At 39.8% G+C, this 15,449-nt stretch overlaps 1 protein-coding gene across 1 annotated transcript in view; it reads left to right on the top strand.

The window, feature by feature from the left end:
* Nucleotides 1-485: 485 nt before the first annotated feature.
* Nucleotides 486-15,449, top strand: part of Ppef1 (protein phosphatase with EF-hand domain 1) — a 101,845-nt gene continuing 86,881 nt past the window's right edge. The window contains exon 1 of the mRNA XM_038316719.1: nucleotides 486-531. Within this exon, the coding sequence (XP_038172647.1) occupies nucleotides 486-531 (46 nt within the window). The remainder of the gene's footprint in view (nucleotides 532-15,449) is intronic.

The raw sequence follows: 15,449 nt of genomic DNA, 5'->3' as shown, positions 1-15,449 counted from the left end.
CGTTTTAAAGCCAAAACAACCAAATTATGTTAGCTCCTCCATATTCCATCCCCTGTATTTTAATTAGAAAATTATACACGCTTGCATTTCAATGTTTCTTTTCAGTTTTAGTGCCTGAATTTATACAAAGCTTGAGGTGACCTGAACGTGGGAAACTATCATTTTGGTGTAGCAACAAAAACTATCTATAGCTGTTTTATAGCTCTTCCTGTGGTTTGAAAAATAAACAAGAATCAGATGATATGTAATCACTGTTCACATCCCATGATGAACGCAATTCAGAAGCATAAGATGCATCCTGCTGGGCAGGGCCTTAGCTCCCACGTTGTTGACGAGTGCTTTCTCTCCCTTCTTTGTCTTTCTCATTAGTATCTATGGACTAAAGGGAGTCAGTTGAGTGACTTCTTGAAGCATAAAGGGAGGGACTTCACACTCTCTCTTGGAACCAGAAGTTGAATTTGTAAGCGTAATATGATCTAGAAGACATGGGCTGTGGCAGTTCTTCAGCAAAAGCCAACAAATCGGAGAAAGGTGAGTGCTGGGAACAAGCCGGTTTTTATGAATGAAAAAGAAGGAGTAAGCTAGACTCACAATCCTTTCTCTTTCTTGTTTATTCCCATGGTTCTCAAGATGCCCTGTCAAATTCTGTACTAAAAGATCAATATGTGGACTGAAGGTGAAATATTGGGGGAATATGGGAAAACACCTGTAAAAAAAGATGTCGTTTTTCGTTTATGATACACTACAAAGTATTATTTAAGACATGTGTTTGATTTAATTTCAGTTAAAATGTCCCAGGAGAAAGTATCAATTTATATCGCAGTGACAGGGAAAGGGAAAGACAAATGAATCTGTATATCTACATCTTCTATCACTCATGTAATAGGTGTACCATACCTATGTGACATTTAGTGGTGGCATTAAATTTAATTAAATTTTATAGCTCAATGATTACATTTTTAAAAATATCTATTCATTGCAGAACTTCATGAGATTTGCCTTATAATTTAAAAATATTCTAGTGAGAATGCCAGCTAGTCTGTATCCAAAAGAAGTCCATTGCTTCTGCATACACGACATACCTACTTTTACCTTTATAGAGAGACTTAGATGTTCCCTTTGTTTCCTTTGTGTGGAGGTGCTTTTCCATGGCTACTGAAATCTAGCTGAAACTCACTTGCATGTTTAAGACATCTAGCTTGTGCAAGCAAACTAAAATAACAAGCTGGGGCAGCTATATGAACACTTTGCTCTTAAGTTCCATTCTTTTGTTATCTAAGTTACAAATTCTTTTATTGGTTTTTATCCTGTATCTTGGTTCAAAGTTTACCCTAGATTTATGGTAGAAAGCTTTGAGTGCAGAGTTAGTCTAGGGTATTTTCCTTTGGGAATCAACTGAATTGTGCGAGGTTTGCAAGCTAATTTCTGAAAGTAGGAAGGAACATGACAGGTGCGCTGTTTGGAATCTAAGTATGCCCAAAACTCATTCCATAGTAGTAGTTTATTAACACAAACAGAGGAGACTCTTTGCCTTATTTGTTGTTACAAAATGGTTGGACAAATAAAGGATTTTATTATGATACCTTTCTATGCACATCATTTACTTTATTATGCTCACATGTATTTTGCTCAAAATGACCTTCATATCATCTTCTCCTACCAACTCCTTTACATTTTGTCTGATTTCTTGGTTTTATGAAACAATAAGCTTAGGCTGGAGAGAGGGCTCAGTGGGTAAGAGTAATCGCTACTCTAACAGAGGACCTGGGTTTGGTTCCAGAACCCACACCGTAGCTCACAACCATCTGTAACTCCAGTTCCAGAAAAAAATGATGGTCTCTTCTGGCTTCCACAGGCACCACGTACTCATGGGACACATATATACATGCAGGCAAACATATGCATAAAATAAAAAAAAATTAATAAATATTTTTAAAAGATCATATGTTTAAGGGCTGAAGAGATGGGTTAGTGCTTAAGAGCACTTGTTGCTCTTACAGAGTACCCAGGTCCGTTTCCCAGCGCCCACATGATATCTTCAATATCTGTAACTCCAGTTCCAGGGGACCTAAGTAAGTTCTAGTCTAGCTCTTTGAATTGCTTTTCAACTTTTCAAATGTTATTTATAAATGGAAATATTAGCTTAGGTTTTGTATTGATTTTTAAGTAACGTAGAGATAAAATTCACATAACATGAAATTATCCATCATAAACAACCTAGTGGCATTTAGTGTATTTACAATATTGTCTAGTCACCACCCTTGTCTAGTTCCAAAATGTTTCTATGACTTCAAAGTCAAACCGCAATAGTTTTTTGTCTATTTCCATCTCCTCTCAATCTATAACAACTGTCAACTTGTAATCTATCTCTATGAACTGACCCAGTCCAGACGTCTTATTTCAATGGAGCCATATACTATGCTGCCTTTTGTGTTTGGTTTCATTCTTGTTGTAACATCGATCAGTATTTACTTCCTTTTTAGATAATACTTCACTGTAAGAATAGGCCATATTATGTTTATCCCATTTATTAATTAGTAGATGCTAGGTTCTAAGTTGTTTATGCTTTGCACACTTTTTGCTATTATGAACAATGCTTCTATGAACATTCATATATAAGTCTTGTATAAACATAGACTTTCACTTTTCTTAGGCATATACCCATGAGTAGACTTGCTGGGTCAAAAGGCTTCACATTTTGAGAAACCTCCAAACTATTTCCTCAAGTGACTAAATCATTTTGTTTTCCTACCAACAATGTGTTAGTGTTACAAATTTTCCACATCCTTGGCAACATTTTTATTGTCTTTTTAAAATTATACTAGTGGGTATCAAGAAACATCTCATTATAGTATTTATTCATACTTGCCTAATGACTAATGATTTGGGCCTTCTTTTCATGTGTTTATAGACCACGTTTACCAGACTCTTTAGATAAGTAAATATCTATTAAGATCATTCACACCCCACTTTTTTGAGCCAGGATGTCACTAGGGAGTCCATGGGGCCTGTAACTTCCTGAGTGCTAGAATTACAAGCATGTGTTACCATGCCCAAACACCCATTTTATTATTTATTTATTTATTTATTTATTTATTTATTTATTTATTTTTGAGACAGGGTTTCTCTGTAGCTTTGGAGCCTGTCCTGGAGTTAGCTCTTGTAGACCAGGCTGGTCTCGAACTCACAGAGATCTGCCTGCCTCTGCCTCCCAAGTGCTGGGATTAAAGGCGTGCACCACCACTGCCCGGCAGAACACCCATTTTTATTTTTTTATTTTTTTAAAGATTTTTAAAAAAATTTATTTATTTATTTATTTATTTATTTATTTATTTATTTATTTATTATGTATACAATATTCTGTGTGTATGACCACAGGCCAGAAGAGGGCACCAGACCCCATTACAGATGGTTGTGAGCCATCATGTGGTTGACTGGGAATTGAACTCAAGACCTTTGGAAGAGCACGCAATGCTCTTAACCTCTGAGCTATCTCTCCAGCCCCAGAACACCCATTTTTAAAAGGTCATTATTTTATGCTATTTTGTTGTTGTTGTAAGAGTTATTTTTGTATGCTATATAAAAAGCTCTTATCAAATATATACTTTGGAAAGTAGCTATACTTACCAATGTTTGCCCACCTATCACTCAAATATGTAATTGTAAGTATTTTTCTCACTCAATGACTTGTCTTCAAATTTTGTTGTTATTGTTTTTGAGGTGGTATCTGTAGTTCAGGCTGGCCTTGAACTCACTATTTAGCTGAGGCTAACTTTGAACTCCTGATCTGTCTGCCCCCACCTCCCAAGTGTGTACCACCATGTCTGGTTTAAGGCATGGTCCAGGCTGACTTTGAACTACTAATCTTTCTGCTTTATATTTTTTAGCGGTTGCCTACTACCATGTGGCCTTTTTTATTTCTTCTTCTTCTTCTTCTTCTTCTTCTTCTTCTTCTTCTTCTTCTTCTTCTTCTTCTTCTTCTTCTTCCTCTTCCTCTTCCTCTTCCTCCTTCTCCTCCTCCTCCTCCTCCTCCTCCTCCTCCTCCTCCTCCTCCTCCTCCTCCTCCTCCTCCTCTTCTTCCTCTTCTTTTGAATTGGAAAATGACAGTACTTTGTGTCATTTACTGAAAAACAGGTGAGGGGTATTTACAGAACCACGGACACTTTATCAGTAGCTATACTGCTGAAGAATATCTCCTGCCTTCTGCAATTGTTAACTGCCTATAGATCCCAGGGAGGGGCTGGAACTCATGAACCCTTACTCTTTAAATTTCTTTACTATGAAGTTAAAGTATAACATCAAAAGTCCCTAAGAAACAGTGGAGAGGGTGCCTGAACTGGCCTTCCCCTGTAAGCAGATTGATGACTACCTTAATTGTCATCATAGAACCATAATGGAAGCAGATGCAGAGATCCACAGCTAAGCACTGAGTCAAGCTTCTGGAGTTCAGCCATAGAGAGGGAGGAGTGATAATAGAGCAAAGGGATCATGACCATGATAGGAATACCCACAGAAATAACTGACCCGAGCTAGTGGGAGCTCACTGACTCTGGACTGACAGTGGGGGAACCTGCATAGCACCAAACTAGGCCCTCTAAATGTGGGTGATAGGGTGATAGTTGTGTGGCTTGGGCAGTCTGTGGGACCAGAATTTATCTTTAGTGCTTGAACTGGGGTTTTGGACCCATTCTTTTGCTCAGCCTAGATATAGGGAGGAAGGCCTCTGTCCTGCCTCAGCGTGAAGTATCAGACTTTGTTGACTCCACTTGGGAAGCCTTACCCTCTCTGGGGAGTGGATGGGGGCTGGGGTGGGGGGATGTTAGGGGAAGCAGGAGAAGAGGAGGAAGTGGGAACTGGGCTAGGTATGTAAAATGAAAAAAGATTGATTTTAAAAATATATAGTTTTAATTGGAATATATATATATATATATATATATATATATATAAAATCAAAGAGCAGCACATTTTTTTAGCTGCCATTTAACTGTCGCCCTTGTGAGTTTAGTGGTGTCATCCTAGAGACCCAGGTTTATATTCCCTGGCTGGGAGGTAGGTAGGTAGGTGTGTAGGTGTGTGTGTGAGAGACAAAGACAGAGACAGAGAGACAGAGAATCTGTTTTCTTTCTGAAGGGAATCTTTGAAATCTTCTGGATTTCAATATAAATTCAATACCAGAAAGTAAGTTCAAATAAAATGTTATGAATTAAAGAAAATAGGACAGAATAAAGGCTTCATTTCTAAAACCCCGCACTTTGTGGGAAATAATGTAGCTCTACTGCTTGGTAAACCCACCTCATCCTGTAGGGCATTATGATGGGCTGGAGCTGGAGACACTCTACATCTGAATCCTGAGGTCCATTCTGTTACCATGTAGGTGTTACCACGTAGAGGTCTTTATCAGGTTCAATTAAAGAAGTAGAAGGCATGGGGAATCTCAAGCTCAAAAGGTAGCAGTGGGGGAAATTCTCAGACATAGCAGTCAGCATCATCTACTAAAGAAAGGCCTTTATTGGGAGTCAGGCATGCATGGATACAGCAAGCACACAGAGAGGAAGCAAAGCAGAGGAGATTTTTAACATAATTTATGATGTTCTTCGTAATGAAAAAATTTTCCATTTTGACAAAGTATAGCTTACGTTTAATTTTTGCTTTCTTTTGCTTTTGATGTCACCTGCAATAATTACTGCTAAAAATAAAGTGATTTATGCTCATATTTAGCCTGTAAAGTCTTTGTAGTTTTAATTCTTATATTTAGAGGTTTTGATCCATTTTGAGTTATTTTCACTTATACACGGTATGGGTATAAACACGTTCCTTGTCTGTGGATATCTGTTGCTCCCATTTGTTGAAGAGACTGCTTTTTTATTGTCTTGACACTCTCCTAAAATGAACTAACTTGAGGACTGGGGCTTGGAGCTTAGGGGGAGACTGCCTAGCGTGTGGGAAAGGCCTGGGTTCTATTCCTAGCACTACAAAAAACAATATGGGGCTTCAGATGTACCTCAGTTGTTAACAGTACCTGTGTAGCGTGCTCAAAGTCCTGTGTTTGATCTACAGCATGACCTGAAGCCAGGCATAGAGCACACACCCATAATCCCAGCACTTGGGAGACAGAGACAGGAGGATCAGAAATTCAAGGTCATCCTTGGCTACCTTGCAATTTTGAGGCCAACCTGTTTTACATGAAACCTGTCTCTTAGACTTTGTGTCTCTTTTACAAGGTTGCTCTAGGCATTTTGGATCTTTTGCATTTTCATAAGGATTTTATAGTTAATTTGTCAACATATTTTAAAAATTCATATGAAATGTTCAGGGGGATTATACGGAATGTGTTTGGGGAATATTGCCAGCATAACAACTGAACCACAAGATCTGTGAACATAGTATGTCTTCTCATTTATTTAGTTTTGGGTGCTGCTATGAATAAGATTAATCTCTTAACTTTTAAAAAATATTCATGGCAAGTGTGTATGAAAATAACTTTTTTTTTCAAGACACGGTTTCATTGAGTGGCCCTGGCTGTCCTGGAACTAGCTTTGTAGATCAGACTGGCCTTGAACTCAGAGATTACCTGCCTCTGTCTCCCGAATGCTGGGATTAAAAGTGTATGCCACCAGTACCTGGCTAATAACTGATCTTTGTATCAGTTTTTCTAACTTGAGTTATTAGCATGAAGAGCTACTTATTTAGGAATTTTTATGTCATGTCATGTGCAAATAGGATTAGTTTTACTTCTTTCTTTCCAATACTTTTCATATTATATTATTACTTAATTATTCTGGCTAGATACTTTGTTTAAATACTGAATAGAAACAAGAGAGTAAATTTCCTTGTCAACTTGACTGGACTGAGAATCACTTAGTAGATTGAGCATACTTCTGTGAGGGCATTTCAAGATGGATTAACTGATGGGAGAAGACCAGCTTTGAATGTGGGCAGCACCATCCCAAGGGCTGGAGCTTGGATAAAATGTATTATTTTATTTTAATTTTTGTATAATATATCTTGATTATGTTTCCTCTCCCCCAACTCATCCAGATCCTCCTCACCTCCATAGCCATAGCCTATCTTTATGTGCTGGTTTCCATTCTCTCCCTCTCTCTCTCCCTCTCTGTCTCTCTCTCTCTGTCTCTGTATCTCTCTGTCTCTCTCTGTCTCTGTCTCTCTCTGTCTCTGACTCTCTCTGTCTCTCTCTGTCTCTGTCTCTCTCTCTCTTTCTCTCTCTCTCGTGTGTTATTCTAATAGGTTGGCCTGACTCTGTGTGTTACTTGGTCTTTTTCATTTGCAGCTTTTCGTATTTTTCTTTGTTCTGTACATTTACTGTTTTGATTATTATGTGCTGTGTGGAATTTGTTTTCTGATGCAGTCTATTTGGTGTTCTGTAAACTTTTTCTACCTTTATAGACATTTCCTTCTTTAGGTTAGGAAAAAGTTTTCTTCTATGATTATGTTGAAAATATTTTGGGGCCTTTAACCTGGTTTTGTTCCTCCTCTATACCTATCATTTATAGATTTGATCTTTTTCATAGTGTCCTAAATTTCCTGGAAGTTTTGTGCCTGCATTTTTAAAAGATTAAATATTTTCTTTGACTGAGCTTTCTTCTTCTTTGTCTTCAAGTCTTGTAATCTATTGGTGAGGCTTACCTCTGAGGTTTTTGTTTGACTTTCTAAATTCTTCATTTCCAGTTGCAGTCCTGTTTGAGTTTCTTTAGTGATTCCACTTCTTTGTTAAATTCTGCTTTCATGGCTTGAATTGTTTTCATTATTTTGTTTAGCTTTTGTGTTTTCTTGAAGGCATTTGTTCATAACCTTTTTTAAGTCCTTGAATATAGTCACAATTGCTATTTTTGAGTCCTTGTCTTGTGCTTCAGCTAAATTGCTTTTCTCAAGGCCTGTTGCATAGTGTTGATGACTTCTGTAGGAAGCATATTAGCTTGGTTGTTCATGATTGTGTTTTTTTTTTTTTTTTTGCTGGGATCTAGATATCTGGAGTTATGTTTGAGGTGCTCTTTGGTGCAGATATCTGGTCTTGCTCTGTTGGTTGTTGTTGTCCTTTCTGGATCTTAATTAAGGTTTTTAGATTACTTCCACCATCAGGTGATTAGATATGAACTTACTGTGTCAAGGACTAGGGATAAACTGAAAGATCTTGATAGAAAAGAATAGCTTTTAGGGTTGTGGGGTCCCTGGTAGAGTGTTTTTCAGGGTCAGTGGGAAACACAAAGGAATGGAGATGGGGAAGTCATAGAGACAAGAACTTGAGGCAGTGGATCCTACTCATCTGCAGACAAGAAACAGAGCAAGATGAATGCATGGCTCTGCTCATCTCTTCTCCATTTGCACAGAGCGGGTCCCTTGCCCAGATTTAGTAATTAAAGTAATCAAGATAATGCCCCAAAGGCCTATTTTCAGGTGATTCTAGATTCTGTCAAGATGACCACACCAATCATCACAGTCTATTTATAATTCTTTTTATGCTTTCATTATCTCGTGTTCAACCAGTGTGTCAAGGTTTATTATGACTTCATATAATAACCCTCTGAAATGCTAATACGGCGCTGCTACCCTATTCATTCATAGACTAACGTTTTAGTAAAAAAGAGTCTTGCATCTGTGGTGTCTGTGTGCACATGTGCGTGTGCCTGCATTTAGAGGCCAGAGATTGATTTTCTGTGTCGTCTGTATGTTTTGAGAGAGGACCACTGAGTTAGCCTGTAGCTCATCGGTTCAGCAAGACTGACCAGTGAATTTCAGAGGTCCTTTGTCTCCACCTCCTGAGCATGGTGATATCTCCATGCTTGGCTTTATGTGTAAGGGCTGGGGATCCAAATTCAAATCCTTCTCCTTGGGGAACAAACACTTTACCTACGGAACCAGATCCTTGTCCCCATAAACTCTCCTTAGAAATTTTGGAAGATATAGAAGCAATTAAAACTAGCTAATACTCATCATTCTTCTCCCCATAGATTACAAACTCCAGACATTTTCTTAAGATATTTTAATCATCCTAAATTTTTTTCTGAAGCTTTGCTTGCAACACAAGATATTATTATATAGAAATATTTCTCAATTTTTATAAGTGTTTTGTAGACATTTTCTGCATTGATAAATACATGATTTCATAGATGATTATACTGTGCTGAAGTATTTTTCTAATATTGCAGCTTTATGCTAAATATAAATAACACTTTTGAAGAATTTCTTCATGCAAAGCTGTTTATTTCAGATTGCTTCCACAATCAGGTGATAGGATATGAAATTACTGTGTCAAGGGCTAAGGATAATTTGAAAATTTTTGATAGGAAATAACAGAATTTAGTTCCTGAGTATTCTAGAAAGTGTACTCCATATTGTGTGTGCATTTTATTTACTGCTTACAGTAAACCTGAAAATATTTTAGTTTTCTTTTCTTTTGGGACACTCAATGTTTCACTATGTAGCCCAGGCTGGCCTCAAATCTATGTTAATTCTGCTCCTCAGCCTGGCAGCCCGTTGTGAGTCTAGCAAGAGGCGCCATGCCCTGCTCCTGAGGGAAGTTTCCTCATTCCTCTTTGTTTTTTTTTTATTAAAAATTTCCGCCTCCTCCCCGCCTCCCATTTACCCCCCTCCCTCCTCCACTCCCCCTCCCTCTCTTGTCCAAAGAGCAGTAAGGGTTCCCTACCCTGTGGAAAGTCCAAGTTCCTCCCCCCCTCCATCCAGGTCCAGGAAGGTGAGCATCCAAACAGGCTAGCCCCACCCCACCCCCCCCAAAGCCAGTATGCGTAGTAGGATCCAAATCCAGTGTCATTGTCCTTGGCTTCTCAGCAGCCCTCATTGTCCGCCACGTTCAGGGAGTCCGGCTTTATCCCATGCTTATTCAGTCCCAGTCCAGCTGGCCTTGGTGAGCTCCGAATAGATCAGCCTCACCATCTCAGTGGATGGGTGCACCCCTCACAGTCCAGACTTCTTGCTCATGTTCTCCCTCCTTCTGCTCCTCATTTGGGCCTTGGGAGCTCAGTCCGGTGCACCAATGTCTGGCTCTGTATCTCCATCCATCGCCAGATGAAGGTTCCCTTACAGTCTTGACTTTCTTTCTAATGTTCTCCCTCCTTCTGCTCTTCATCGGGACCTTGGGAGCTCAGTCCAGTGCTCCAATGTGGGGCTCTGTCTCTATCTCCATCCATCGCCAGGTGAAGGTTCTATGGTGATATACAAGATATTCATCAGTATGGCTATAGGATCTGGCCTTTTCAGGCTCCCTCTCCTCAGCTGCCCACGGAACTAGCTAGGGGCATCTCCCTGGATACTTGGGAACCCCTCTAGAGTCAAGTCTCTTAACAACCCTAAGATGGCTCCCTTAATTAGGATATATGCTTCCCTGCTCCCACCTCATTCCTCTTTGTATAGCTGAAGCAGCTGAGGGCAAATATTTGACATTTGCACAGCTTTCGGCTAGGAGAGTTGAGATTTGAGCTCATGCATTTTTTAATTATATATTTTTAATTGTTTAAAAACAGTCTTATTTTACATATCAATCCCAGTTCCCTCTCCCTCCCATTCTTCTCCCCCTCTTTTCCCTACCGTAGCCCCCCATCCAATCCTCAGAGAGGGTGAGGCTCCCCATGGGGAGTCAACAAAGTCTACCAGATCACTTGAAGCAGGACCAAGGCCCTTCCCCCTGTATCTAGGCGGAGCAAGGTATCCCTCCATAGGGAATGGGTTCCAAAAGCCAGTTCATGCACTAGGGATAAATCCTAGTTCCATTGCTAGTGTCCGCACAAACTGCCCAAGTCACATGACTGTCACCCACATTCAGAGGACCTAGTTCAGTCTTATGCAGGTTCCCCAGCTATCAGTCTGAAGTCAGTGAGCTCCCACTTGCTCAGGTCAGCTGTCTCTGTGCATTTCCCCATCACGGTCTTGGCCCCTTTGCTCATACTATCGCTCCTCCCTTGCTGTGACTGGACTCCAGGAGCTTGGCCCAGAGCTTAGCTGTGGATCTCTGCATCTGCTTCCGTCAGTTACTGGATGATGGTTCTATGATGACAATTAAGGTAGTCATCAATCTGATTACATGGGAAGGGCAGTTCAGGCACCCTCTCCACTTAGATTCTTAGCTTAGTCATCCTATTAGATTCCTGGAAATTTCCCTAGTGCCTGGTTTCTCGCTAACCCAATAATGGCTCCCTCTTTCAAGGTATCTCTTTCCTTGCTCTCCCTCTCTGTCCTTCACCCATCTGGACTATTCTGATCCTTCGTGTTCTCTTTCCTCCTCCCCTTCTCCCTTTCCTACTCCCCTACCATACTTGCCCTCCCCCACTGCGCCAATTTACTAAGGAGATCTTGTCTAAGTCTCCTTCTAGGGAGGATCCATGTGTGTCCCTCTTAGTGTTCTCCTTGTTTCCAGTCTTCTCTGGGGTTGCGGACTGTAGGCTGGTTATCCCTGGTTTTATGTCTAATGTTCTCTTATGAGTGAGTACATACTTTGTCTTTCTGGGTCTGGGTTACCTCACTCAGGATGTTTTTTTCTAGTTCCATTCATTTGCATGCAAATTTCAGGATGTCTTTTTTCCCCCACTGAGTAGTACTCCATTGTGTAAATGGACCACATTTTCTTTAGTCATTCTTTGGTTGAGGGGCATACAGATTGTTTCCAGGTTCTGGCTATTACAAATAATGTTGCTGTGAACATAGTTGAGCAAATGTCCCTGTGGTATCAGCATGCATCCTTTGGGTATATGCCCAAGAGTGTGGTATTGCTGGGCCTTGAGGTAGATTGATTCCCAGTTTTCTGAGAAACCGCCATACTGATTTCCAAAGCAGCAATACAAGTTTGCACTCCCACCAGCAAAGGAGGAGTGTTCCCCTTACTCTACATCCTCTCCAGCATAAGCTTTCATCTTTGTTTTGATCTTAGCCACGCTGACAGGTGTATAATGGTATTTTAGAGTTGTTTTGATTTTCATTTTCCTGATGGCTAACGATGTTGGAGCTCAGACATTTTTGCTACAAAGTAGCTTTGCTACTGGCCATTCCACCTTCCTATGCCTCCCACAGTTGCTTCTTTCAGAAATTGTCTTTTTATTTTATTTTGTTTTCTTGAGGCAGTCTCATGTATTCTAGGCTTCTCTTGAATTCACAATGTAGCTGAAGATGACTTTGAACTGCTTTTGATCCTTCTGTCTCTTCCTGTGGAGAGTTGGGATTACAGACATCTATCACTAAATCTCGTTTACTTGGTGCTGAGGATCAAACTCTGGGCTTTGTACATTCTAGGCCTGTACTCTCTACCAACCAAGTCACATCGTCAGCCCTAAAATTAGCTTTAATTAAATTGGCTTATCTAAAAATACCTTCTATTTCTGTAATACTTACGTATAGGCCAGGCCCTTTCATGTATAATCAATCTTCATAACCTGCTATGAAAGTTTATTCTTGTCAGAATGGGGTTTTAAGAGGGAAACTGTTTTTCTCCAGAATACATAGCTAATTAATTATCACCAGGACCATGGCCAAAACTTAATTCTTATTTCTTGGGGTCTGGCTGTGTGTTTGTTTTGTTGTGTTATGTTGTGTTTTATCATGGGATCACTCAGCTCCATCACAGTACTCTGGCTCTGTGTATTGTGGCAATTTTGAGGAAGAATAGTCTTTGTAGAGTTCCAGGACAGACTCCAAAGCTGCACAAAGAAACCCTGTCTTGAAAAATAAAAAATAAAAAATCAAGGCCATCTTCTTGTGAGTTAGGCAAAATCTATAAACAGAAATAAGAACTAGACTTGTACTATTGCTATGATTATTACTTTGCTTCTTTTGTAACAGGTAAGAGAATACAAGTCATAGCTATCATTCATTGGGTACTTAACTGCATTCACTCATTTTCACTAAAGCTCTTAGAGGAAGCTTTGTCATAGACAAAGAAACTTAGCCTTGAATTAAAGAATTCTACAGTATTATGCACTAATTGTTGGCAGCTCTATCGGAGTTCGAAGTTTAATTCCATGTGTGTGCTCGGGTGCATGTATATATATACCTGTGGAGGCCGTTAGGCAACTTTGGCTGTTGTTCCTCAAACAGTATCCATGTTATTTTGAGATAAGGTTTTTCACTGACCTGGAGCTCACAAAGTAGGCGAGGCTGGACAAACTGAGTTCCAGGGAGCTGCCCGTCTCTGCCTCATTTGCTCTGAGATTACAAGTGCAAGCCACCATGCCCAGCATTCTAGGGTGTCAAAGTTGGGTCCTCATGTATTCACAGTGACTAGGCTATTACCCCCATCCCAACACTTAAGTCCCATGTCATATGCTATCCTGACTTGGAGAATTGGAATTTATGCAATGCACAGAAATTAAACATATTTTCTTTCTGCTGAAATGCACTTTGTACTTATACTTTTATGTCTCTGGGCTTTCAGTTGATCATCCACTGCCTTTTGTTCTACACAGAGCACTCTGAGAGCACTAATACATGCTCTTTTATTTCTGCCCTCGAGACCACTTATCTCTTTAAATGCTAAAAAGCAGAAAGAGACCCATGCCTCTTTGGCTTTGAAGTTTGATTCCTAAGCTCTAACAGAAAATTTTTCTAATGGAGATTTTTTTTTAAATAAAACTATTTGTTCTTTGTTTTTACTTTAAAATCTGAAAATAAAATGGGGAGCAGATTAAGGAAACAGTATAGCAAAGTGCTTACCACGCAAGCATGAGCGCCTGAGTTCAGTTTCCAGTAACCGTATAAAAAAATGTGATGGCAAATTTCTGTAATCTCAGCACTGTATAGATAGAGTAGCTCTAGGGCTTATTGGCCAACCATTCTAGCTAAGTACATGGGCTTCAGATTCAGCCAGACACTGAGGCCCAAAAATAAGGCAGGAAGCAATTGAGGAAGATACCTGTCACTGATCTCTGACTTCCATGTGCATGCACATACCTGTACTTGTGCATCTAAGTACACACGTGCATATGCATACACACAGATATGAAATAAAAATCTGAAAAATACTTAAAGCAAATCAAACATTTCTATAATTCTTGATAAAATTTCTTGAATTTAGGAAAAAAAATAGTTCATTAACTTAAGCTTAATTTACTTACTTACAAGCTGTTCCCAACGGCTGGAGAGACTCTCTATGGTCACTTCGAGTCCTGTGTCCCCAGTCCCTCACTCCCAATTTTAAATGTATATTTAAATTGAGGACCATATGGAAAATGGATTCTAACATTCCTTCTCTGGCATTCCCTAAAGAATGTTCTCCCCAGTTTAGAGACTTTTTTGCCACTCCTGTTATTGTTGTCATTATAGTTGCCATTGGGCAGTCTTTACTGGCACTGGGAAGTGCAGCAGAAGTCATCTGAGCTGGGACCTTCCTTGTTTTCCCCGTTCATGAAATACAGACAGCAGATTAGCTGCATTGTAACGTCTGTCCCTGAAAGTCTGCTGGACTGCATGGAGCTGCAGGGCCTCTGTTTTCTACCATTCTGCCTCTTTTGCTTAACCTTGATATGTTAAGTTCTTGTGCTTTAACTTTTCTCTTTTTTGTGTATATGTGTGAGCATGTATGTGTGTGTGTGTGTGTGTGTGTGTGTGTGTGTGTGTGTGTTTGAGTGGCATGTGTCTCTGTGTGTACATGAGCATACCTCTGCATGAATGGAGACCAGGAGGATGACCTAGACTGTGCCTTGTTTTACCTCTTTCCTCCTTATTCTTTTGAGACAAGGCCTCTGAATCTAGAGCTAGGCTGACACCCAAGAAGCCTTCCTACCCCATCCTCCTGTCTCCACTCCCTACAGGGTTGGGCTTACAGGCAAGCTTGGCTCAACATGGCTTTTTACTTGGGTGCTGAGGTCTGAACTCAGGTCCTCAGATTCGTACAGTGGGTACTCTTAACCCACTGAGTCATTGTTCTCATGAAATTTTGTTTAGCTTTGCTTTACTTTTGCTTTCCCTCTAACTTATTCTTGAAAACCAAAGGCTAGTGAATACCTGTCTACTCATTACCTACCATCACCTGTTCACATTTTCCTGTCCTTTCTCTCTTTCCATCCTCTCTCTTCTTTTTCATTTGAAAAGAAAAAAGTACCCAGAGCCATTATGATGGCAACCTATATATATATATCACCATGAATGTCCTAAAAAGAGAGGTATTCTCTTATATAATTACAAAACTGAATTGCTTTGAAGAAATGTAACATTAGTGATTATATCTACAAATAGATAATATTGTATTCAGACTTTCCCTATTGTCCAAAATTGCTGTCCTCTACTGAATCAGCCCTAGACCAGGGAAAATGATCTGAGAGATACTTAAGCATCTTCAAAATTCAATGGAGCATGTCTGGTTTGATTTTGTTCAGCTTCCTGGCAGAAAATGGCATTGCTGCACACCCCTTCCTTCAAACAGCCATTGCCCTTGGCTTTGGTGACAACACATTCTCCTGCGTTTCCTTTTACGTCTTTGTCTTAATTGTTCA

Source organism: Arvicola amphibius, chromosome X (assembly GCF_903992535.2).
Source record: "Arvicola amphibius chromosome X, mArvAmp1.2, whole genome shotgun sequence".
NCBI lineage: Eukaryota > Metazoa > Chordata > Mammalia > Rodentia > Cricetidae > Arvicola > Arvicola amphibius.
The sequence above is the reverse complement of the archived record's forward strand: the minus strand, read 5'-3'. Positions and strand labels throughout refer to the sequence as shown.